The sequence below is a fragment of the Eulemur rufifrons genome, chromosome 30 (genome assembly GCF_041146395.1).
Source record: "Eulemur rufifrons isolate Redbay chromosome 30, OSU_ERuf_1, whole genome shotgun sequence".
NCBI lineage: Eukaryota > Metazoa > Chordata > Mammalia > Primates > Lemuridae > Eulemur > Eulemur rufifrons.
In genome coordinates, this window is record NC_091012.1 from 43,385,119 (window position 1) to 43,409,536 (window position 24,418).

At 38.7% G+C, this 24,418-nt stretch overlaps 1 protein-coding gene and 1 pseudogene across 1 annotated transcript in view; both read left to right on the forward strand.

Annotated features, from left to right (window-relative positions):
• Positions 1-12,410: 12,410 nt before the first annotated feature.
• ENOX2 (ecto-NOX disulfide-thiol exchanger 2) overlaps positions 12,411-24,418 on the forward strand; it is a 78,591-nt gene continuing 66,583 nt past the window's right edge. Inside the window, exon 1 of the mRNA XM_069463270.1 lies at positions 12,411-12,528. Within this exon, the coding sequence (XP_069319371.1) occupies positions 12,432-12,528 (97 nt within the window). The 5' untranslated portion in view covers positions 12,411-12,431. The remainder of the gene's footprint in view (positions 12,529-24,418) is intronic.
• Positions 17,882-18,290, forward strand: LOC138378572 (thioredoxin-like protein 4A pseudogene; annotated as a pseudogene).

Below are 24,418 nucleotides of genomic sequence, written 5' to 3' on the forward strand. Positions count from 1 at the left end.
GTCTTTGTCATTCTCTATCTCCTATGGTAAGGAAGTGGACTGAAACATGTTAGAAAGATTTTCAACAAGGGCTAAAGCAAAACGGCTTGTGGATTAACCCCAGGACTGTTTATTTTTTTTTTCTCCAAGAGATCTTGACTGACTTCCAACAGCATAGCAGCAGGGCTGCCAAGTCACCTCTTACACAACTTACCTCAAGAAAGCATAGACCACAGAGCTTTGGGAACTTACAGAGTTTATGCTTTTAGTTTTTCTTTCTCCATCCGCCCCGCTCCCACCACCACCATGAGACATGCCATTAACTTAAAGAGCACGCTCAGTACCTGAAATTCAATTACTTTATTTGTTAGATATTAAGATTTCTAGTTGGAAACCAGTAGCTACAAAATCTGGGGCCCTGACAGTAATATTAATGTCTCTGTTTCAAAATCAGGGAAAGAATTGTGTGGCTTAACAAGCAATTAGTGCAGATGTTAAAGTAGCTGGGGTAGGTAGCACTGTTGAGGCCCATCTATGCTTTTTGTTGTTCTTTATCTAAATATTAGGTGAGGAAATATGGAATAAGTGTGATGATGCAATCTGCAATCCTAAAGACTAGAGGGCCACAGTCAATCATTCACCCTAGGCCAAGGTAACACTGGTTCACTGGTATCTCAGAAGTCTAAGAAGCCAGGAGTTGGCAATCGTGAACTGTAGTCCAGAAAAGTCCAAAGGAGCCTCTCCAGAGGAGCCAGTCATTGCTCTTACTACATGAGGAAGCCCTCCAAGTTTCCCACAGTGTGGCCTGATGATGTTCCAGGATCTCTGGATCCAATCTCAAACTATTCTCCTGGGTCAGATTCACCTAATAACCTTGAAGTGACAAGTATCGTCCCTGAGATTCTTCAGCCCATGCCAGCCCACATTGAAATAACAAAGGAGGCCCTTGCCTCCAGCTCAGAGATGTTTGAGAAGAGACCCCCACAGAACAGCTTAATAGTTTCTTCCTTAACCAGAAAAAAGGATGGGAAAGATAAAAGAAGTGGGGTTAAAATCATGATCACTTACTTGCTCTGTGTCAGATATTGGGCTCATCATAGTGATGGTATATAGCTCAGTGGTTAAAAGTGTGGGATCTGGAGCCATACTTCTTAAATTTGATTTCTACCTCCAGCATTAACTATATCCATGACCTTGGTGACCTGTTTTTTTAATTTCAAAGTATTACAGTGGTACAAATGTTTTGGTTACAAAGATCACTTTTGTAATCCTTGACTCAGGGTTATAAGTGTACCTGTCACCCAGATAGGGTTCATTGTGCCCGTTAGTTAGGTTTTTGCCCATCCCCTCCTCCCCCATCCCCTCTGTTTGATTTCCATTGAGTTATACTTCCCTCTATGCACATGTGTGCTCATTGGTTAGTTCCAACTTAATAGTGAGTACATGTGGTGTTTGTTGAAAAAACTGGACATAGACAACCTACAGAATGGGAGAAAATATTCACAAGCTATACATCTGATAAAGGACTAATAACCAGAATGCTACTATAAAAATTCAAGTGCAGGTGTCTTTGTCTTTTATCCATGTTGAATTAATTTTTCTGAGTGGTGAGAGATATGGATCCTGTTTCATTCTTCTGTGTGTATCCCATTATTTAGATACTTGACTTAGGATAATTGTTTCCAGTTCCATCCAGGTTGTTGCAAAAGGCATTAAGTCATCCTTCTTCATGGCTGAGTAGTATTCCATGGTATACATATACCACATTTTTTTTAATCCACTCATGAATTGAAGGGCTTTGGGTTGATTCCACATCTTTGTAATTGTGAATTGTGCTACAATAAACATGAAAGTGCAGGTGTCTTTTTGATAAAATGACTTATTTTCCTTTGGGTAAATACTCAGTAGTGGGATTGCTGAATTGAATGGTAAGTCTACTTTTAGTTCTTTGAGGAATCTCCATACTATTTTCCATAGACGTTGTACTAATTTTCAGTCCCACCAACAATGTATAAGCATCCCTTTCTTTCTGCATCCACGCCAGCATCTATTGTTTATTTATTTATTTATTTATTTTATTTCAGGTTATTATGGGGGTACAAAAGTTCAGATTATATATATTGCCCATGTACCGCCCATCCCCCCGAGTCAGAGCTTCAAGCGTGTCCATTCCCCAGACGGTGAGCATTGCACTCATCATGTAGATATACCCCCATCCTCTCCCCTCACCCCCCATCTCCCCGAGTCAGCACATTCAAGCGTGACCATTCCCCAGACGGTGCGCAACGCACTCATCATGTAGGTATACACTCATCCCCTCCCCCCACCCCCCACCTCAGTCTGATACCCAATTGGTGTCATTCCCAAATGTACACTTAGGTGATGATCAGGGAAACCAATTTGCTGGTGAGTACATGTGGTGCTTGTTTTTCCATTCTTGGGATACTTCACTTAATAGAATGGGTTCCAACTCTCTCCAGGAGAACCAAAGAGATGCCATATCACCATTATTTCTTATAGCTGAGTAATACTCCATGGTACACATATACCACAATTTACTAATCCATTCATGAATTGATGGGCATTTGGGTTGTTTCCACATCTTTGCAATTGTGAATTGTGCTGCTATAAACATTTGGGTAGAGGTGTCTTTTGTTTTTTTATTTTTTAATAAAAGCCTTTCTAATTGGGGTAAGGTGACATCTCATTGTGGTTTTAATTTTCATTTCCCTGATAACTAGTGACATTTAGCATTTTTTTCATATATTTATTGGCCTTTTGTCTATCTTCTTTTGAAAGGCTTCTGTTCATGTCTATTGCCTACTTTTTAATGGGGTGGTTTGATTTTTTCTTGATGATTTTCTTGAGTTCTTTGTAGATTCTGGTTATTAGCCCTTTATCAAATGTATAGCTTATGACTATTTTCTCCCATTCTGTAAGTTGTCTATTTGCTCTATTGATTATTTCCTGGGCTGTGCAGAAGCTTTTAAATTTAATGAAGTCCCATTTATTTGTTGTTGCTGTGATTGCCATTGGGATCTTCTTCATAAATTATTTTCCAAGGCTGATATCTAGAAGAATTTTTCCAACATTTTCTTCTAGAGTTCTTATGGTTTCATGCCTTACATTTTTTTTAAATTCATATAATATTTTTATCACAGAATTTTTAAAAATTTATTTCAGAATATCATGGGGGTACAAACGATTTTGTTGCATATATTGCTTTTATACCATTCCCATCCCCCAAATAGTATGCATTGTACCCATTAGATGTGATTTTACCCATCCCCTCCTCCCTGTGCCCACCTGCTTGATTTCCGATGAATGTTATTTTTATATGTGCACATAGGCATTGATCGATTAGTTCCGATTTAATGGTGAGTACATGTGGTGTTTGTTTTTCCATTCTTGTGATACTTCACTTAGAAGAATGGTCTCTAGTTCCATCTAGGTTAATACAAGAGGTATTAGTTCACCATTTTTTATGGCTGTGTAGTACTCCATGGTATACATATGTCATATTTTATTAATCTACTTATATATTAGTGGGCATTTGGGTTGTTTCCACATCTTTGCAATTGTGAATTATGCTACTATAAACATTCAAGTGCAGGTGTCTTTAGTCTTTTATTCACATTGAATTAATTTTTATGAGTAGTGAGGAATATGGATCCTGTTTTATTCTTCTGCATGTGGCTATCCAGTTGTCCCAGCACCATTTACTGAACAGGGCTTCTTTTCCCCGTGTATATTGTTGTCTGCTTTGTCAAAGATCAGTTGGCTGTATGTGGATGGTTTTATATCTGGGTTTTCTGTTGTGTTCCATTGGTCTATGTTTATATTTTTGTGCCAGTTCCATGCTGTTTTGGTTACTGTAGCCTTGTATAGTATAATTTGAAGTCTGGTAATGTGATTCCTCCAGATTTGTTCTTTTTGCTTACGATTGCTTTGGTTATTCAGACTCTTTTCTGGTTCCAAATGAAGCATAGAATTATTTTTTTTCTAGATCTGTGAAATTTGATGTTAGTATTTTGATGGGTATTGCATTGAATCTGTAAATCATTTTGGTAAGTATGGACATTTTAACAATGTTAATTCTACCAATCCATGAGCATGATATGTTTTGCCATTTGTTTGTATCATCAGTGATTTCTTTCCTCAATGTCTCATAGTTCTCTTTGTAGAGATCTTTCACCTCTTTGGTTAAGTATATTCTTGGGTGACTTCTGAACATCTTTGTGTTTCATTTTCCTTGTCTGTGAAATGGGTATAATGATAAATATCACCTGTCTCATAGGGTTGTTGTGAGGATTAGATTATATAATACATGCAAAGCCTTAAAAGTGTTTAGCATATAATAAGCATTTAATTAATATTGGGAATCAACATCATTATCATTGTCTTAGTACATGAAAGATAGTTATCATTATCCCTAGCTACAAGTGAATAAGCAGGTTAAAAAGTTTGTGGAACTTGTCTAAAGTCACATAGCTAGTGAGTAGTGGAGCCAATATTTGATTTTAGATCTATCTGGCTCCAAAGTCTGTATTCCTTCCACTATACCTTGTTGCCTTCATCAATATAGGGTATGTGCTTTGAGTTCGTGGAGAGGCACATGCCAAAACATGTGGCCTTCTTATTCCTCACTATGCCACACCCCCCTACCCAACTGCAACTGCCATCTGGAGGGCTGGCTTGTCTCCCTGGCTTTTTATTAATCTAATTAAAAACATTGAACACCTGTAAAACTGTTCCAATACAGAGGTGGTCATCTCCAGGACCTTCCAGCTTATAGACTATAACCATGAATCTTACAGGATGGGGTTTAGTTTATGAAAATACCTTTTTATCAGCATACCTTAAGGATCAAGCTACTATCCCTTACCCCAACTCTGCCACACTCATTACCCATGTAAGAATGACTACCTACTGTATAGGCTAGCAGAAATATCCTTCCTTTGCCTTCCCTTCCCTTCTCAAGGAAGAGCATGTTGTGACATCCTGATTCTCTTGAGTGGTTCTTTGATTCATCCTTGCTTGTCCGATAGCGTCCTCTCTCTCAAGCCATCAGGCATCCTTGTTTTATAAGAACCGCTGTCAGTCCTCTCACCCTACATAACCATGATGCAAGCTGTGGCATCACTGCTGGTGATGTCTGCAATAGCACCGAGAGTGGGGTATGCCTGGGGCTTCAATGCATTGTTCACAAACAATAATGGATTGTTAATTTTCAAGGAAAATAAAGGGGGATTCAAAATAACACCTGCCCTGTATAGTATATTGCTTCCTGAGCAATAAATACCAAGTAAAAGATAAAGCCTTGAGCCTTTGGCTTAATGCAGACCTAAAATGTGTTTTATTCTGCTGTTTCCTTTCCTTAGCCAGAGAACAGAGAGCACAGTGGTATTGAGTGGTAGGATACCCAACCCTGCCCTTGTGTCATAATCTTTCACAACAAATACTTCTTGAGTACCTACTGTACACAAGATCCTGTGTGATATACCAGAGATGAGATTTTCTTCTGTATTCTGCATAAGCATTTTCTAAACTTCCTCTCTCTTTCCTTTGTCATGATATACCTAGTGCTGTTTCCAGGACCACTTTAAACAGCACCCCATCAGCATTCCATGATACCTAGACTCCCCACCACAGGGATCATTTCTTTGGTGTGAAACATAAAAGTAACCATGCTAAAAATGTTAATGGATTCTTGAGGTGGAGGGGGTTGATCAGATTAGTCTTAGTAGCATAGTGGCATAAAAGAGTAGAACATAAACTATGGAAGTTGTGATTGGCTATACATGTGGTGGATGGGAAAGGGTTGTGAAGAAACCAGGGATAGGACATACTCTTCAGTAAGAACACACAAAAATTGTTGCAAGTAGAGCAGGGTTTCTCAACCTCTGTACTACTGACATTTTGGGCCAGATAATTGTTTGTTGTAGAGGGCTGTCCTGTACATTGTACGATGTTTAGCAGCATCTCTGGCCTCCACCCACTAGATGTTGTCAGTAGCTTCTCCCTGCCCCAGGTGTGACAACCAAAAATGTCTCCAGATATTGCCAAATGTTCCCAGAAGGGCAGACTTAGGCCCAGTTAAGAACCACTGCAATAGAGGAAATGGAGAGCACCCATCTGTATAATGATGAGCTCTATAGCCCTCCAAGCTCAAATATTCTATAACTTTATGACTCCCCTGATTTAATATAGCATAATGGGTAAGTACATGAATTGTGGAGCCAGAATGCCTGGGTTTGAATCCCAGCTCCACTATAAGATATTATGTATGACTGTGAATAGCTTGTTCTCTGTTCCTGTTACCTCATCGGTAAAATAGGGATAATGAGAGAACCTACTTCATAGGATTGTTGTGAGTTTTAAATTAATGTATATAAAGTGCCTGGTGCAGGTAAGCATTATGTAAGTGTTAACCCTTATTAGTCTTACTATAATTACTATCAGTAACACTATTCATCATTTATCTAAGTCCTAGTATGTTACAGAGGTCCACTGTTTCACCCAGCTTTGGACTACTGTCTTCCTTCAGCAGAAATAACTAGACAGCTAAGCCCACAGTTCAGGACCCACAATGCAAAGAGATATTAGATGGCTATGGGTCTACTAAATAGGCAATGAAGGTAAGCACCACTTTGTACACTTGCTGCATTCTTGCAGAGTTCTCTTATTTAAAAGCATACTTATTAGCACCTACTTTGACCTAGGCACAGTAGAAGATACAAAAGTAGATGAGGTTTATGTCCCCTGCCCTCAAGGAAATAACAAATATGGTTGCTACATGTATGTGTAGTTTAGTAAATTTAATTACCTTAAATTCTCAAAGAAATTTCAGTCATACCTTTCTTACCCATGAAGAATTGTTCTGTGATAAAAATTATCTCCCCATCCCCAGAGTTATCTCTTTGAAGTTTATATTTCTGAAATTGTGACTTTCTTATGTTATCAGCATGTAAGGATTATAATACTTCAAATTATCACCATTTTATCTTCCCTTCTTTCTCCATTTAAAATTTTTGTTTGATATTCAGCCCTCAAAAGAAACCCCCCAAAAGTGATTTTATCTTAATACAACAAAAGAATGTTATCCAATCCTGAATAGATTGACACCTGCTTCTATAAAGAATGTCTGTGCAGGACTCTCTTATATACACTCATATATTTTCTCATTCATTTGTTTAATATAGTTCATTGAACATCTCTTCTATGTCATACTTGGTATCTAGGCACTAAGAATAACAAGGAGGAGTAAAATTTCAGAGTCTAGGGAGAGAGACAGACATAGAAAAAGGTGAGAAAAATATAATATGGTAAGGTCTATGATAGCAGTGTGTTTAGTGAGCTAGGAGAATACAGAAATTAAAAAGGACTCTTTGGAAGGGACTTTAGTGTGATGAGTAAGACTGTGAGCACTGGAATCAGAGCTGCCTGGGTTTATATCCTTAGGCTGCCACTTACTTATTAGCTGTGTCATATTAAGCTGATTACTTAAATTCTCTTTGCCTCAGTTTCATTATCCATATAATGTATTCTAAAAATTCATGTATATGCTTGGTTCTCTCAGTAGACTTTGAGCTCCTCAAGGGCTGGGACCACTTCATTGTCATTATCATAACTGTTACCATGTTTTTATTACCATTTACCAAATGCTTAGAGCCAGAAGCCATGCTAAATTCTTTAGCCACACTATCCAATTTAATATTCAACAAACCTTTAAGGTAGATACTATCATTTTCCTAATTTTGTAGCTTGCCACTTTTCTTATCAAACCCAGTTCTTTACTCATAACACTTTTTACAATGTGTAATTATTTTATAACTAGTAGTTTGTATTTTAATGTCTGTTTCCTGCTCTAGAGTGTAAGTTCCATAGGACCAAGAATGAGGTCTGTTTAACTCACCATAATCTCCCGAACATCTAAAATGCTGCCTGATGCATAGAAAATGTTCAATGAGTATATAGTAAATATGAAAGGAAGACTGGAAGGCAGGCAGGTAAGAAGAGAAAACAAAAAAAGAGAATGAGTATGTTACAGTTACTGAGTAGTACAGCCAGACTCTAGTCCAGAGCCGTCTGACTCCCAAATCAATGCTTTTGATCCCTAGGCAGGATTGCTTCCTATTCTTAACAGGATTTCAATAGATGTTTGTTGACAAAATCCTCTCCTCAACTTTGCATAATACTGCATACAAAATTATAGTAAGCATAAAAACCCATGTATATACACCTGGACATAATAAAGAGAATTATGAAAGGGTAAATTGTCAGAGAAGGAAGAGTTTTTGTCTTAATAAAACAATATAGTTGAAGAGATGACACTACATACTGTTCTTGTTTTAGAGGAAATAAAGGAAATCTTTGAAATAACTGTACTACTGGATGGGTATATCACAGAATATGTGTGTGTGTAGTCTTCAATATCAAATAGCTTTGACAGTAATTGACAAGTTAATCAGTGATGCATAAACAATACAAAAATAAACAGATGGTAATGATTTGATAGTTATGGAGTGATACCAAGTTAAAGTAGGTGATCACTTCTAAATCTTTTATTCTTTTGGTGCTAATGAACTCATATTCCAAAGTGCCATATCTTCAGTCATATTACTTAGAAGGCACTTATTCACAAATATTCTGCAATATCTGACTTCTTGAGGAATTGTCACATAGTAGACTAGGAGAACCAGCATGGCAGGGCATGTTTTTCAGAGTTGGGGTAGGCATTTTGAAACCCATTTGAAAACTACTAGCACTTGCCTTCTGAATATTCTTGGCCACTGCCAGTGGCTGTAGGATTCATGGGAAAATGAGCAATGTCCTCCTTTAGGGATGTGGGACTACTTTGATAAAACACTTAAATAAATTGTTATATGCCCATTTCTAGTCTGGAAAGTGAATCAGACTAGGACTCAACTTTTCTGCCACTAAGTGATGATTCCAAACAGATGTTTAGCACAGCATGCTTTGTTAGTGTGGACCTTAAATCCAGATTGCTGCCAGAGATGATCATCTGGGGTTTCTCTTTGAAAGTAAAATTTTACAAGTTTTGCTTATATGTATCATTATGCCTGTATGGGAAAAAGATTATAGCTAATGAGATAAAACTGAATTATTATTGGATATATCTATCCCTGGTTGTATTAAGAACTCTAAGCAAATTTCTACAAGTATTCAGTTGTCCTAGAGAAAGAATCAGCTTAGCAACAATGCCATCTGTTTTAAGACAATTTATCATTCTGAAAAAGTGTACAAATAATCAATGAGTGCCATTGAATGGATTGTTTATTGTGCCCTAAATAAATGTAAGTTAATTTTCTTTATTTATTAATTCAAATATTTGTTGAATACCTACTTTTTACCAGACACTAAACTAAGAAATGGGGAGACAAAGATGCCTCAAACCCAGCTCCTTACCGAAAAGAGGCATGCAGGCTAGCAGAAGAGACATATGTACCCAATAACTATAATTCAAGGCAGTTAATAGTACATGCTCAGTTGTTCTTGCTTCCTGGGATATTCTTCTACCCTAATCCTCCATTTACTACCTGGAAGAAATTCCTGTCCCTCTTTAATGACTCATTTCAAATGATTCTTTCCCGGTGAAGGCTTCTCTGACATTCCTTATCTCCTCCACCCCCAACCTCAAACATATACACCCAAACTCATTCCAGCAGCTTTAATTACTCCTCTGTGTTCCCATAGCACTTTACTCATAGTTTTATTACAGTACTTATTACAATAGTATATATTTAGTTGTTTATATGTCTGTGCCTCTCACTATATTTCAAGTTCTTCCAGAGAAGTAAATGGGTTTTATTCATCTCTGTATTCCCAGTTACTAGCACACAACCAAGCATGTAGTAAGACCCAAAAAAGTTTAGTTTGGGGGAAAGGAGTGAGATCATAAGCAAACATATGAACATAAAATTCTAGATAAAATGTTATGAGAACACATAGGAAGGAGTAATTAATTCCAGTGAGGTGGTTTCACAGATAAGGTGGCATTTGAGATGACCCTTGAAAAATGAGTAGGATTTGACAGGTGGTGATGAGTGTTGGGGGAGTGGAGGAGGAAATGAAAAGGAAATTTAAGGCAGAATGTCTTAAGAATTTAAGAACTGCATTCATTGAGGCAAAATAATGCTGTTAATTATACATGTTCCTTATCTGTTCATATAGACAAGCCTAGCCGATACTCTACTTGCTAACATTTTAATAGGCACTTTGAACTACAATATATTTTGGAAAATAGTAATACTGTGTTGTCCTTTCAAAAAAAAAAAAACCTGATAATTTCGAGCATTGTCTCCCCCCATGCCCCTACTGCCTCCCCAAATTAGTTCAGAGTTTGGCTAGGTTGGTACATTGTAAATACTCATTCTTTGACCTCAGGATCCTTTGTGGATAGGGGTTCCTGGTTTTCTTATATTTCCCAAGACTGCAGAGCCAATGAGTAGCCAAACGGTTGCAAGAAATTATGTTTGGCATTGGGGCCCAGTCCTTTTAAAACTACTTGTCATTCTGGGAGTCATTCTCCAGTCACCAGAGAAAATCAAGGTGCAGATTCCATAATTTCTAAAGGCCCCTTCCAGCTATAACATTCCCAAAAGTTTTGTCTCTCCTACCTAGGGAGTTTGGGAGTCCACGTGGATCTTATTATCACTCTCAACCCAAAGGATATTTGGTGCCCCATTTTTGTTTTCTTGATAATATTTACAAGAAAGTTATTTCTAGTCTTTGGGTATACCTTTGTGAGAGAGCACTGAAAGCTGGATATAAGGACTAGAGTTTTCCTACAGATGGAGAAGTCACCAGTTCTGAAATGTGACTTCTGACTGCAGTAAATGAATACTTAGCACCACCAATCGCTCTGTGTGTGTGTGTGGGGGGGGCGGTTCATGAGGGAGGGGGTAGAGACCTCACAGATGAATGACAAAAACTAATATTTCAGAAATAATGTTTTTGGACACTTGCATTTGCTTGTTCTGACCAATCAGTGACCAAAATAGCACATGTATAAATAACCTGGCCAAGATCATCCCTGATGTTGCCTTGGACTTTAGCAAACTCTATTAGAACAGAGTTGCCTTTAGGGGTATAACTGGTAGAAATGTATACTGGGAGGTAGGAGAAAAGCCATGGAAAGTTTTTCTGTAGCTATCAGTAGTCAGAGGAAAATTTCCCAAAATAAAAGTCTTCTGTGCTAAGGTGACTTATATCTCTCCCAATAGTATGTACATGCATATGCATAAATAACCCACTTCAGTGTCTTTGCTTGTCATTCCTGCTCCTGGGATGTCTTCCTTCTCCCCTTTTCTCTACCTATCTAATAACTACCCATCACTCAAGATCTGCTCTGTAGAAATCTGGTCCATTCTTTCAAGCCCTATCTTCTCCATAAAGTATTTCCTACCTACTCAGGCCACAGTAGCACTTCATTGCTTAAAATTTAGTGACATTTCTGGTCTCTACCCTTCAAGTCTTTCATTGTTTCCTAATTATTTAATTGGAGATAGTAAAGCATAGTGGCCAAAAACGTCCTTGGACAATATATGTGACCTTTAAAAACTTCTCACTTATTAAATAGACGTATAAGTAAATAGTCCCTACCTCATAGGGTTGTTCTGAAAGTTCAATGAGAATAAATCTTTGCCAACTGGATATGACCTGGCATATGGTAAGTGTTCAACAATTAATGGTAGTGGTGGGTGGAGGTGGTAAAAGTAGTGATAATGGTAATAATCATCACCATCATCATCAAACTCTTCAACTAGATCGTACAACCTTTGAGGACAGGGGCCATAACTCCTGTCTGCTTTTTCTCTGGTATTAACCCCCAAAACACTCATTTGGCTAGCTTGATGTCTATGATTGTGTGTCCAGGTCTATTCAATAGTACTGCCTCAAAGATATGAAATTACATCAGGAGTATAATTTTCACATTTTATTGCCAACTACGGAAGGCCTAGGATGTTTTCCTTTGGTTTGCATGCATGAGTAGTTTGGATGGAAGCTGCTAAAGTAATCATATACTGGTAGACTATGAGAAGAATAGGAAACTTCTTAATCATTCCAAGCTCCTGTGGTGCATATACTTGGAAAATAAAAAGGAGAGAAGGAAGGAAGGGAAGGAGGGAGGGAGGAGAGAGAGAGAAAGAGAGAGAGAGAAACACTTACACTAAAATGCCATCTGGTAAATTGCTTTCAAAGTCCATGACTTACTTCCAGTTCAAGCTGTATTATTTTAACCCTTGTAAGAAAGCTAGCATTGAGGTCTTATCTACCACTTGTCTATCAGGCCATTTTTGTAAAGAGCTTGCCAGAATTTATGTTGACAACTAAACTAGATACTAGAACCTTAACACAAGAAAAATTATTTTGTTTGTCATTTCTTTTCAGCTGATAGTAATAGAACTCTGAATGTGGATTCCACTGCAATGACACTACCTATGTCTGATCCAACTGCATGGGCCACAGCAATGAATAATCTTGGAATGGCACCGCTGGGAATTGCTGGACAACCAATTTTACCTGGTGTGTTATTTTTAATCACCTCACAAGTGCTTCTTTTATTGACCATGTGGTAATAAATATAACAGTATGACACAACTTATTTTGAAGTTGACATTTACCAGACTCTGCCTAGAGTGTGCATTTTTGTAATATGAGCTTTATAGCCTGGGTGGCTAGTAGTTACTAGTATACTCCCTATTGCATTTTGGACAAGCTTGGGGTATACCTGATGCAAGATAGGGTCATTGAACATTTAAACATCTCATTGAAGTAGAATTTTGGCAAGGAACTACAAAGTTTGTCTAATTTTATAGATTTCACAGAGGAGGCAAATAAACATGGAGATGGAAAGAGAACTGACTTAGACATCCCTAAAATCTTAGATTCATAAAGGAGATGGTGGGGGATAGCCCAAAGACTATTTTTAACATTGAATAACTGTGTGTAAATATGTATAAGTATGTATTTACATACACACACAAACATATATACATACATATATATTAAAACAGAGTGACCCATAAGAGAATGGACCTGGTGGACTAACTCCATCTACACTAAAGATAAAATCAGAAGAAAAACATCACAGAATCTGAAGAGTTTAGTTTAGGCACAGAAATGTTTCTTGGACAGTCAGAGCTGTTTAACCATTACAGTGAGTTTGTGAAGACATTAGGGAATTGCCGTCTCAGGGAGCCTGAGGTGGCTTTTTAAATAGCCTAAACATTAATCTGCCCAGATTCATTTAATTGTGATCCTACTTAAAAGCACAATAGGACCATGCCAGTCTAGAACCTCGCTACTCAAAGTGTACTCTGCATAACCTGGGAACTATTTAGAATCCCAGAACCGCAGGCCCCAGACCAAACTTACTGAATCAGAAGCTGCATTTTAGCAAAAACCCCAGGTGATTCACAGGCACGTTGAAAGCTGAGAAGCAGATCTAGAGTGATGCCACTTTTCTATTCCATTTGTTTATATAGTTAGCCATTCCCTCCCCACCAAAAAATAATTTCACAATCCCAGCCTAGATTTTAAATCCTTATAGGTTATAATGAGGGTAAAGTAGGTTAGGCAACAACAATACTAATAATAAATTAAGAAATTTCATTACATTGAAAGCCAGGAAACAAGCATAAAAGTGGGCAAACATGAAGAAAAAAAAGGTATGTGAACAAGAAATTGGTGGGGAAAAAGGAGCCCTAATTGTATATATGGCAGAGGCAAAGAACTGTTTCACCAAAGTATAATCCATAGCATGGGCTAGTTGGCTACACTACATTCTTCTCCATTAGACTAACCATGATTGAAATGAACAACCAGGGATCCTTTGAGGGCTAGGATGATTGGGCCATGGATCTCCTTAGATTTTAAATGACGAGTTGGGCCAGTCTGGGATCAATCAATATTACTATAGGAGCCAGTATTGCAGAGTGGTTAAGCTATCAGACTCTGGATTCCATCTGCCTGGCTTCTAAGCCAGTTTCTTTCACTATTTGATCTCAGGCAGTTATAACATCTTCTGAGACTCAATTTCTTCATCCACAAAGTCACAATAATAATACCTAACTGCTAGGGTTGTTATGAGAATTAAATCATGCTTAGCACAATGCCTGGAACATAGTAGGTACTCAAAAATGTTAGCTATTAAGATACTTTAAAAATAATTAATATACTTCTCATAGACATTTCTAATGGAAGTAATGACTTTGTATTTAGTGTTTATTATTTCATTATAATAGAATTCATTATATTATTTTATAGCTCCGTGTGGAGTGGTCCTGAGTCACAATTGCTTCTAGTCTAAGGTGATAAGACAATCTGATTTAGCTTAAATATTCCCAGTTTTTGGCAGTCTTGACCATATGGGTAGATGTCCCCAGAAAAATCTTGAGGCCACATTTGCTCTGAGGCCAAGGGAACTAAATGTTAACTGATAACATATTATATATAAATTACTACATGTAAGCATAAATCTACACTCACAAAGTAATCTTCAGTACTTGGCCACCCATCTATAACAAGGAGCAGAAAAGGCCTAGCATTTAAAACAAAAATGCTTCTGAGCAATCATTACAGGCCCAAAGTTTGAGCTGGGGTCAATAACAGAGCTAGAAAATAGGGATGGGTTTTCTTAACAGTGGCTCACAGGGCTGCTTCTACAGAGATAGTATCTTGCTTAGTGCTTAACAACACATACCTTGAAGTCAGACTGCTTGGGTTTGAGTCCTTGCTCTGCCTCTTGCTAACTACGTGACCTTGAGCAAGTTACTTGACCTCTCTGTTCCTCAGTTTCCTCATCTGTAAAATGGGGATAATTATAGTATCTACCTCATAGGATTGCTGTGAAGATTAAATAATATACTTAGCACAATGCTTGGCATATAATAGGCACTCAGTAAAAGTTAACTGTTGTTATTATTACTATTAGTAATACTATATGCTCTTTGACATAAAGAAAGTACTAGCATACTTCCTTCAAATGATTGCTAAGCTCCCACTTAAATTGAAAGTATTTGGGTGCTATGCAGCCACGGTCAACTCTGATGAGTGTTCTGCCCATCCAGTTCCAACTCAAACATTTTAAACCTCAATAGTGGTTTTAATTTCTACCTCTAGCCCCCTTTCCTTATATCTTATGATCTTAAGGACTGTAAAGAAATGGCTTCTTTAGCGTCCCCTTCAACTGGAGATTCAGTGATCTTACCTGTTGCTATGCTCCAGGGAAAGTTACTCTTTGAAAACCTGGTCTTAGAAATGCTGATAGGCTGGGCGTAGTGGCTCATACCTGTAATCCTAGCACTCTGGGAGGCCAAGGCGGGAGGATCGCTCAAGGTCAGGAGTTCGAGACCAACCTGAGCAAGAGCGAGACCCCTGTCTCTACTAAAAATAGAAAGAAATTAGCTGGACAACTAAATATATATATATATATATATATATATATATATGTATGTAAATTAGCCAGGCATGGTGGCGCATGCCTGTAGTCCCAGCTACTCAGGAGGCTGAGGCAGAAGGATTTCTTGGGCTCAGGAATTTGAGGTTGCTGCGAGCTAGGCTGACGCCACAGCACTCTAGCCTGGGCAATAGAGCGAAACACTGTCTCAAAAAAAATGCTGATAATTAGTTCAATAGTTCCCTTCTTGTCTTAAAGCACATGGGGCAGTAACATTGGGCTGAGGCATACTTTCTAAAACTATGTATAAAATCACTTGAGTTATGTGTGAACTGGTTTTTCTCCTCTGCATTATTTTAGGAAGGCAGTTTACCATGAGATTAGAACATGAGTTCTGGATCCAGATTGCCTAAATTCAAATCCCTGTCTGCAATTAACTAGCTGTGTGACCTTTGGCAAATTACTTAACCTCTCAATGCCTCAGTTTCTTCATCTGTAAAATGGAGATAATAGCACCTATGTTATAGAGTTATGTGGATTAACAAGGTAATACATGTAAAGTCTTAGAATGATGTCTGACTCACAGTAATCCCTCCATTAACTCAGCTATTATTATTGTTTCAAGTTCACATATGATATACGGCTCACAAATAATAGAATTATCTTTATGCTTAACAATAGTGAAGGACAGTGAATGCAGGGGTGAAATTTTTTCCTGCTGAAACACCAGACAGTGGCAGGTGGTAACAGTATGTGTCTGACGTGTTAACACCTGCTCATTGCAAATCTGGTGGGGATTTCCACCAGAATGGAAGGTTGGCACCACACTCCAATGCTGCCTATGCTTCTTACCAAGGTCTGGAGGACAGGGTGCCTGCTATCTTTAACGATGTTAAATTTTAACTAAATGGGTTAAAACATCTCCCTAATCCTCTCTTCATCCCACCGCCAGGATTCCTTAAAATAGAAAAGGCAGAAAATAAGCCTCATGGAGCTGATCCCTGAGGTCACCCATTGATGTCTCTGTAATTCTGCTACTTTTCTGTCCCCCAGGAAGCTTCCTACTGAGACAGCAGACCTTTTTTTGTCCTGTCTCATTTGACCTGTCTGCGACAAGAGAAAAGGCTTTTGGAACTGATGAAAAACAAATGATACATCAGCCTCCTTGACTTCCCCCAGAGAGTTCAAATCTTTACTGTCATGGATGTCGAGTCTCTTGGACACATACTTGTCATGAAGGCAATGTCTGGCATAATTATTATATTCATTGAGTGGGGAGTAGGGACAGGACATCTCTGGGGTTTGGTGTGGAGCTCCCTTTCAACTACCATGATGTTTTGTACAGCTGCTGTTCAACAAAGTTAATCCACAATGGTAGAAGATCAGGAGGACCCCTCTGGCTGACAGCTATGTTTCCTACAAGAGTATTTGCTCTGCCAAGCTGGTCAAATAAGACTAATGTTAGTTTTCACATGAAGAAGGTCACCTGCAATAGTCAGGCCTTCTGGTTAAAGAGCATTGTTCTGCCCCAGTCATCCCAGATGAATCCAAAAATGGACCCATTAAGGAATACTTGCTGAATATTGCTTTCTGCTTCCTTATTTTCCCCTAAATTAAAATATCCTTAGCAGCCAAGTGTAGAGCCTGCAAAATCCAAAAGGAAGAGTCCCTCATTATGCTATCTCCGCTGTATTCACTATGCATACTCCATAATGAAAGATATAGGAAAATGGACTTATGGGCCTTATTCCCAGGGCAAAACCTTGCCTATTCTTCAGGAGACAGTTCTCACTGGACACAACAGATCAATTCTGATGGGAATAGAAAGAAAGAATGAGGTTATATGACAAATGACACACCATTGCTCCGTAAACTCCTAAGGATGCCTGGACTTGAGTTTGTATTATTATTATTATTTTTTTTTTTGAGACAGGGTCTCACTCTGTTGCCTGGGCTAGAGTGCCATGGCATCAGCTTAGCTCACAGCAACCTAAAACTCCTGGGCTCAAGCAATCCTTCTGCCTCAGCCTGCTGAGTAGCTGGGGCTACAGGCATGCGCCACCATGCCTGGCTAATTTTTTCTATATATTTTTAGTTGTCCAGCTAATTTCTTTGTATTTTTAGTGGAGATGGGCTCTCACTTTTGCTCAGGCTGGGCTCGAACTCCTGAGCTCAAACGATCCACCCACCTTGGCCTCCCAGAGTGCTAGGATTACAGCCATGAGCCACTGCACTGGGCCAATAATATTTTTAATATCGTCTACAAATAGAGTATTCTTTCAGTGACAAATAAGTTGAGATTCTGAGAAAGGAGAACATTATTCATCATCATTGTAGACCAAGAGCCAATAATATGTAAAGATTATACCAAATAGAATTGTCTCTCCAAAACAAGCTTGAATCCTACCCAGTGATAGTACTCTCAAGACTCCTCATGGAGCACGTCCATGCCTAAAGATATCCAGTTAAGCCTCCAAGATGTCGTACATGCTCCCACACCTACTCAAATAGCTGGCAGGTAGATTAGGTCATCCTTTCAAAGAAAGATCAAGCTGTCATCATTTGGTTTGGGCGTGATTGGGACACTATTTGTATGAATATGGATGAGATTCTATACAGTATAGCTGGAAAGATTAAAAATCTTGCAGTTATTTATCTTGTGGACATTACAGAAGTACCTGACTTCAACAAAATGCACGATCCATGTACTGTCATGTATTTCTTCAGAAACAAGCACATCACTATTGACTTGGGTAGTGGCAACAATGACAGGATTAACTGGCCCATGGAGGACAAATAGGAGATGGTCGACATAATAGAGACTGTGGATTGAGGTGCCCATAAAGGCTGAGGCCTAGTCTTGTCTCCCACAAAATACAGATACTGAGGCACTAATCTTCACAGTATGTGTAGATAAATGCTGTGGGGCTGTTTTCATGTGGAAATATTTTAAACTATTTAAAGCCTTTGGAAAAGTACATGAAGCTCAAGAGCTAGAAAATCTTTGAGATAAAGATTTCATGGCCTTAACTAACTGAAATAAACAAATACACAGCGATAGAACAATCATTTAAAAAATGACTCACCATGAAATCTATTAGGAAGGGGCTGAGTGAGGCCTCCTGTATGCAAGGTACTGCATGAAGCCCTGGAAAGAAAGCAACGAACAAAAAAGACAAAGATTCCTGCCCTCATAATGACTCCAGGACTTTTAGAACACCCATATTCTCTTCCTAATAAAACCTGCCCTCAGGTATGAACTGCCTCTTGACTGGCAACAGCTCAAAGGCTTCCCTTTCAATTTGTTCATTTGTTCCTTTATTCATCCATCTATTCATTAAAAATAAATTGAGCTAGATCAAGAGGATCCAAAATTGGCATGGCACAATCCTTGCCTTCAAGCTCAGAGTCCAGTGGCAGAGGCAACAAAGTAAATAGCACTACACTACAGTGTAGCAAGTGTCATAGTAGAAACATGTACAGAAGTATTGTTTCAGCCAGGGTGTGTTGAGGGGGACTGTTAGGTAGATGATGGGGGTCAGGGAAGGTTCACTGAAGAGATAACATTTGAGCTAGGTGTCCAGGAATATATAGGAGTGTGTCAGAGGGAAAAGAAAGAACTAAGAACAATGTAGGCAGAGGAAACAGTGCATTAGCGACTGGAAGGCATGCAAGAGTATATAGTATGGAGAAAATGGTTAAATATTGAGTTGAATTACATCAACTCATTCCACAAAAACTTTTAGGCAGCTTATAAGAAAGATTACAATATATGAAAAAATTACAAATAAAATAAATCTGCATCTAGGAAAATACAAATGAGAATAAAAGGTGAATACCAGGTAGGGAAGTTAAGTAAAATTCATATGTGAGGATTATGGGATCCCATCCAGTTTCTAAAGTTGAGCTGCACCTGTGATCAGGTAGGCAAAAAAATAAAATAAAATAAAAAGGGGGAAACCTGGCCAGTTATATAATTTACATTTTTCATGACAAGAAAATATACCATTCCTCAGGGAAAGTGAAACTTTCATGGCCCTTAATAATGTATGTGTGTGACATTCTAGTTCTGAAAGAAATTTTTCACAGGGAGTTTCATGTACAGGGGAACACACTAAGTGAAACAATTGAGTGATCTCAAAAGCCCAAATACTGGTTTATAGTCCAGGACCAATCAATATTACTTTCCATAGTCTGCTGCAAAATGTAAAAACTAAAAATATAGTGAATTTGTCATGAATCTAAATTTGCTCGATGGAAAGGACTGCCCTTTATTCTGAGATTATAGACTTCCTGAATTTTCAGTTTTAAAATGTTCTGTCTTTTATGAACCACATGAATGGTACGTTGGTTAGTTTCTCTGTTATTTTTTCCCCACATCTTTTCTTAGCAAATTAAAAGGCTAGCAACCTTAAATATATGTATGCACAAAATTTTATTTTATTCAATTCCAAAATCTAGAAATCTGGACATCCCACAGATATAGTGGGAAATGCCCCTCCAAAGGTGTTCGCAGCATCCTTGGATGAGAGTCAAGGGCATGACTCTAAAGCTGTTAAATGGCAAGAACACAGTGTAATGAATAGGAAGGATAGGGGAAGATGTGCTAGAAAGGGAGATTTTGCAGAACTTTGCATTAAAGGAATTAGTAGAAATTTGGGATCAAAATTGAGATACATTGGGGAGAACCTTTCTGAACCGAAATTGTGCCACATAACCCACCCAAGCCCAGTTTGCTAGCTTGTTTACCATTGTACATGAGCCAGGCTCTGCCTCAACTTTCCAACTGGGCTGAAACAAGTGTTCTGATGATCTTCTGGGGAAGCAGGACAAATGTTGGTAGAACTTGAGAGTCATTGTACAAAACTTTGGGAATTTGTACTTCCAAAAGGGCTGGTGATAAGTCCGAGATTATCTCACAGCTCAGCCAGGCTGACTTTAGAAATCTGTGTTCGTTATTCAAGTTGGCTGTCTTTTAAAGGATCTGTGTAGAGAAGAGGTGTGAGTAAGGACTGTAGTGGGTTAAAATTTCTCAATACCCAGGCATAATTTTTAATTCTCCAATGAATTTTGTAGGAACTCTAAAGAAATAACAATAATGCCCCAGAAATATATAGCTGAATTGAAATCATAATTTTCTATAAAATAGCTTAATTATGCACATATAATTAGATCCTATTTGAAACACTTATTTTGAAATAATCTATGGTTGCATTTCAGCAGTTTTGCTGTGTGTACAAACCACCTCCTGAGGCTCAAGGGTCTCTGGAATATCTAAAAGATTAGAAATGCCTTTATGATGCCATGAGGATTTGGATGGAGAGAAGTCATTAAGTGCAGGCAGAGACTTTCTGAGGGTGTGAAGGGGCTTCCAGCCAGCCAGAACCAGGATCCATTTGGTTGCTCATATGCCATGTTTTTCAACATACCTGTTTCACTTTATACCTGCAATTAAATTGATTCATTAAAACAATTTTTTTATTTCAGCATATTATAGGGGTACAAATGTTTAGGTTACTCATATTGTCCTTGCCCCAACTGAGGCAGAGGCTTCAAGCATGTCCATCCCCCAGACGGTGCATACTGCACCCATTAGGTGTGAATATACCCATCCCCTCTTCCCCGCCCCCACCTGCCCAACACCCAATTAATGTTACTACTGTATGTGCACAATTGTCATACTACATTGAGAGGCACTGTACTGGTTAAGAGCATTAGAATTAAACCAAGCTGAATTTGAATCCTAGGTCTGCCTCTTATGGGCTATGTAAACTTGAACAAGTAAGTAAACCCCTCTAAGCCTCAGCTTCTTTATCTATAAAATGAAGGATAATGGTACCTAACTCACAGGTCTATTAGAATGAGATTATATAAAATGCTTAACACAGAGTGTAGCACATTGTAATCACTCAATAAACAATTATGGTGATGATAATCATTGATGGTACAGCATTATAACCATTTGTGTAGCTGTTTCCAAAGTAGGGTATATGGCAAGAACTTTGTCTTACTCATTCCTTCAACCTCAATACCTGGCACAGAATATTGAATGGATGGACATATGGATGACTGATAGCAGCATAGAAATGACATTTGCCTCCATTGTATCTCCCTGGCTCACATGTATACAGAGAATGGAGGATAATAGTATTGCCATGTTAAGTGTAAGTTGCTAGGTAGTAGGAAGTCTACATGGAAACATTGCTTGAAATCATGTGGTAGAGCTGCAACACTGAGGAGCAAGCTGGCCCAACTAACACACCACATTTACAGGATGAACAATGATCTGGGGCTTGGGAAGTGCATGAATCAGAAGAGGGAGTACAAATCAATACCTTATGGCTCTTCCAGCAATAGTCATGCCAAGAGTCAAGAAGACAGTGGGAAAAGGGTACTAGAAGAGATGGTAAAAGCAAAACAGAACAGAGTATTTATTGTGAAAAGGACTTTGGAGGAATATCTTGGCCTTTTCTATAACCCTTTTATATGACTTCAAATCTTCAGTAGTTTGAATTCCCAACCTAAGTGGCAGTAGTGTGTACTTGTTGGTAGTACTCCTCAAGCCAGGGCAGGGGCCTAGAAAAGGGAGAACATTTCTCTGGTGTTTTATTCTCAATGTGTTTAAAATTGTTAGAATTCTTTGATTTTTTAGGTTCTGCAATACATGTATAAGGCCCATGATTTCAAATGTTTTTCTTTGTTGACATTGGAAATCCACATCCACTTTGGTGCTTGATGGTTAAAAATAAACAAACAAAAAAATAATCAATGTGATAGGAGCCTTTGAAATGTCATGTTTAGCCTGCCCTCTAGCAAGCCCTTCTGGGCGGTATAACCTATGGAACTCATGGCATATTGAACCAAAAGAAGAAGAGGAGTTTATTTACTCTGGCTTTAGCCATATGTCATGAATACATTTGTTTTAAATGAATTTATAAAATATTAATGTAATCATACCAAACAACAGAGTAGTGAATACATCAGTCAGGAGTTATATTTATCCTGTGTACTTGTTTTTTGTTTGTCTCTATTTATTAGTAGACAGTACATGGAGACAGGTATTTCCTTCTCAGTCAAAGTGGCAGAACTTGTTTAATGAACTGATGTTTCTGTAATCTGTGGTAACTGTGGAGTCGTGAGTGACAAGAGCTATATGAATAACAATGAGGAGACAGGCAGAACAATAAAAGGAAGACAAACATTTCGGTAGGAGAGAGAAAATAGATGGGATTGTTTAGTTGGCACACAATCTAATCTGATCTTTTCCTAAAGAAAATTAACAGTTTGTAAATAGGTAAGATAATGTTAACAATTTCTTTAAAATCTTCTGTGTGAGAAATCAAATTTTCCAAAGACATAAATGGCATTCTTAACCACAGTGCCTTTATTCTATAGCATAAGACGACAGGGTATCAGGGGCCTTAAGTTCTCCAAGATCAAAAGGGAAACCTAGACACCACCCCCCACACAACTGCATAGAGCCTGACATATAGGAAGCCTATCACGAATGTTTGTGGAATGTGGAAATGAATGCCTGAATCAATACATTTATCAGTGTGGGTTTGCACATTTTGAACGGAAGGAAGGAAACTTACCTATCAGGACTACCTGTCATGCCAGAGGTCTTCATATCTTCTCTGTCCTTTCATCCTTTAAGCTAAATGTCATTATTTGTCCCCACTTTTACTGAAAACTAGATGGAGGCACACAGATATTAAGAAACTTAACTTCTCTCAAGGTCATATAACTACTATGTGGAGGAGACTAGAGATATGAGAACCACAGGAGAGAGGGAGGGAAGGAAGGTTTGTGTGTTTGCATGCATACACACATGCATGTTGGGTGAGTTGACATAACAGGGCTAAAAGTAAATATTTTCATAAGAATAAAAATTCCTCTTGGGAGAAAGTTTTTTCTTCCCAAAATTTCCAAAGCCCTGATATCTCAGAATGGCAGGCATGTGAGAGGATGGGGAATGCCCTAGCATGGTTAGCTGGTTTTGCAATAAAGGATGCCCATGTGCCCAGTCATAGGACTCCCTCTTACTGGGCTTGTTGGACCTGAAGTTCTGCTTCTGTGGGAATCACAGGTTCTTTATGCTATTTAGGTCCACCTCTTCCAACATCTTAGAGAGCTAGCCAGGGGACTTCTGGGCCACCTTGAGGACATGCTTACAGGCATTGCCACTCTGACCTGTGTGGTGAGCATGGTGAAGTCTTTGGGAGTAGGGCCTACTACTGTAACCACAACTGTATTACCAGAACTCATTATGCAATACTTTGTTTATAGTCCATTGTGCATGGTTCTATAGTAAATGCAGAGGTGGGGAAACAAAGAAATAGAGTATATTCCCTTCTGTCAAAGAAAAGGCATTTTGATATAGAGATAAGATTTAAACAGTGAAATCAGTACCACCCTTAGACAAAAGCAAGTGGGGCTTCTGTCCTGGGCCCACCCCTCAGGGGGCCCTATGCTTTGGATGCCTACCTCCCTATTTTCTAAGTCCCTCTCCAATTCCAAACACTGGCCAGGCAGGCAGTGCCATCAGGGAAGATGCTCTGAGTCCAGAGCAGGTCCTGCCTGTGTTCTGGTCATAAGAAGCACATTTCCTGAAATTTTCTAAGTTCCTCTATACTGTGTAGGACTGACCAGAGCAGGTAATGTCATCTGAGTAAGAAGCCCCAATCTTGAACTGGACCCATGTGGGTCCCAGTCTGAATTTCTCCCCCTTGGGGTGCTCTCTAATCCTCTATCCCACATGTGCAGTCAACTAGATGCCCCAAGAAGCGTCAGGACTCATGCCTGTGGAATCCTCCCCAGAGTCTTGGTTCCAGGAGACTGGTCTGGCAAGTAAACCACTCCAGCTGGCTGGTGTGGTATTTCTTTCATGATATCACATGAGATTGTGCCACCAAAATGCTATCGACACTGATTTGGAATGAATCAAATTGTGTACATAGATGGGCCCCACAAAAAATATTTGTGTGGGTGCCCTCACACAATCTAGAAGCATGC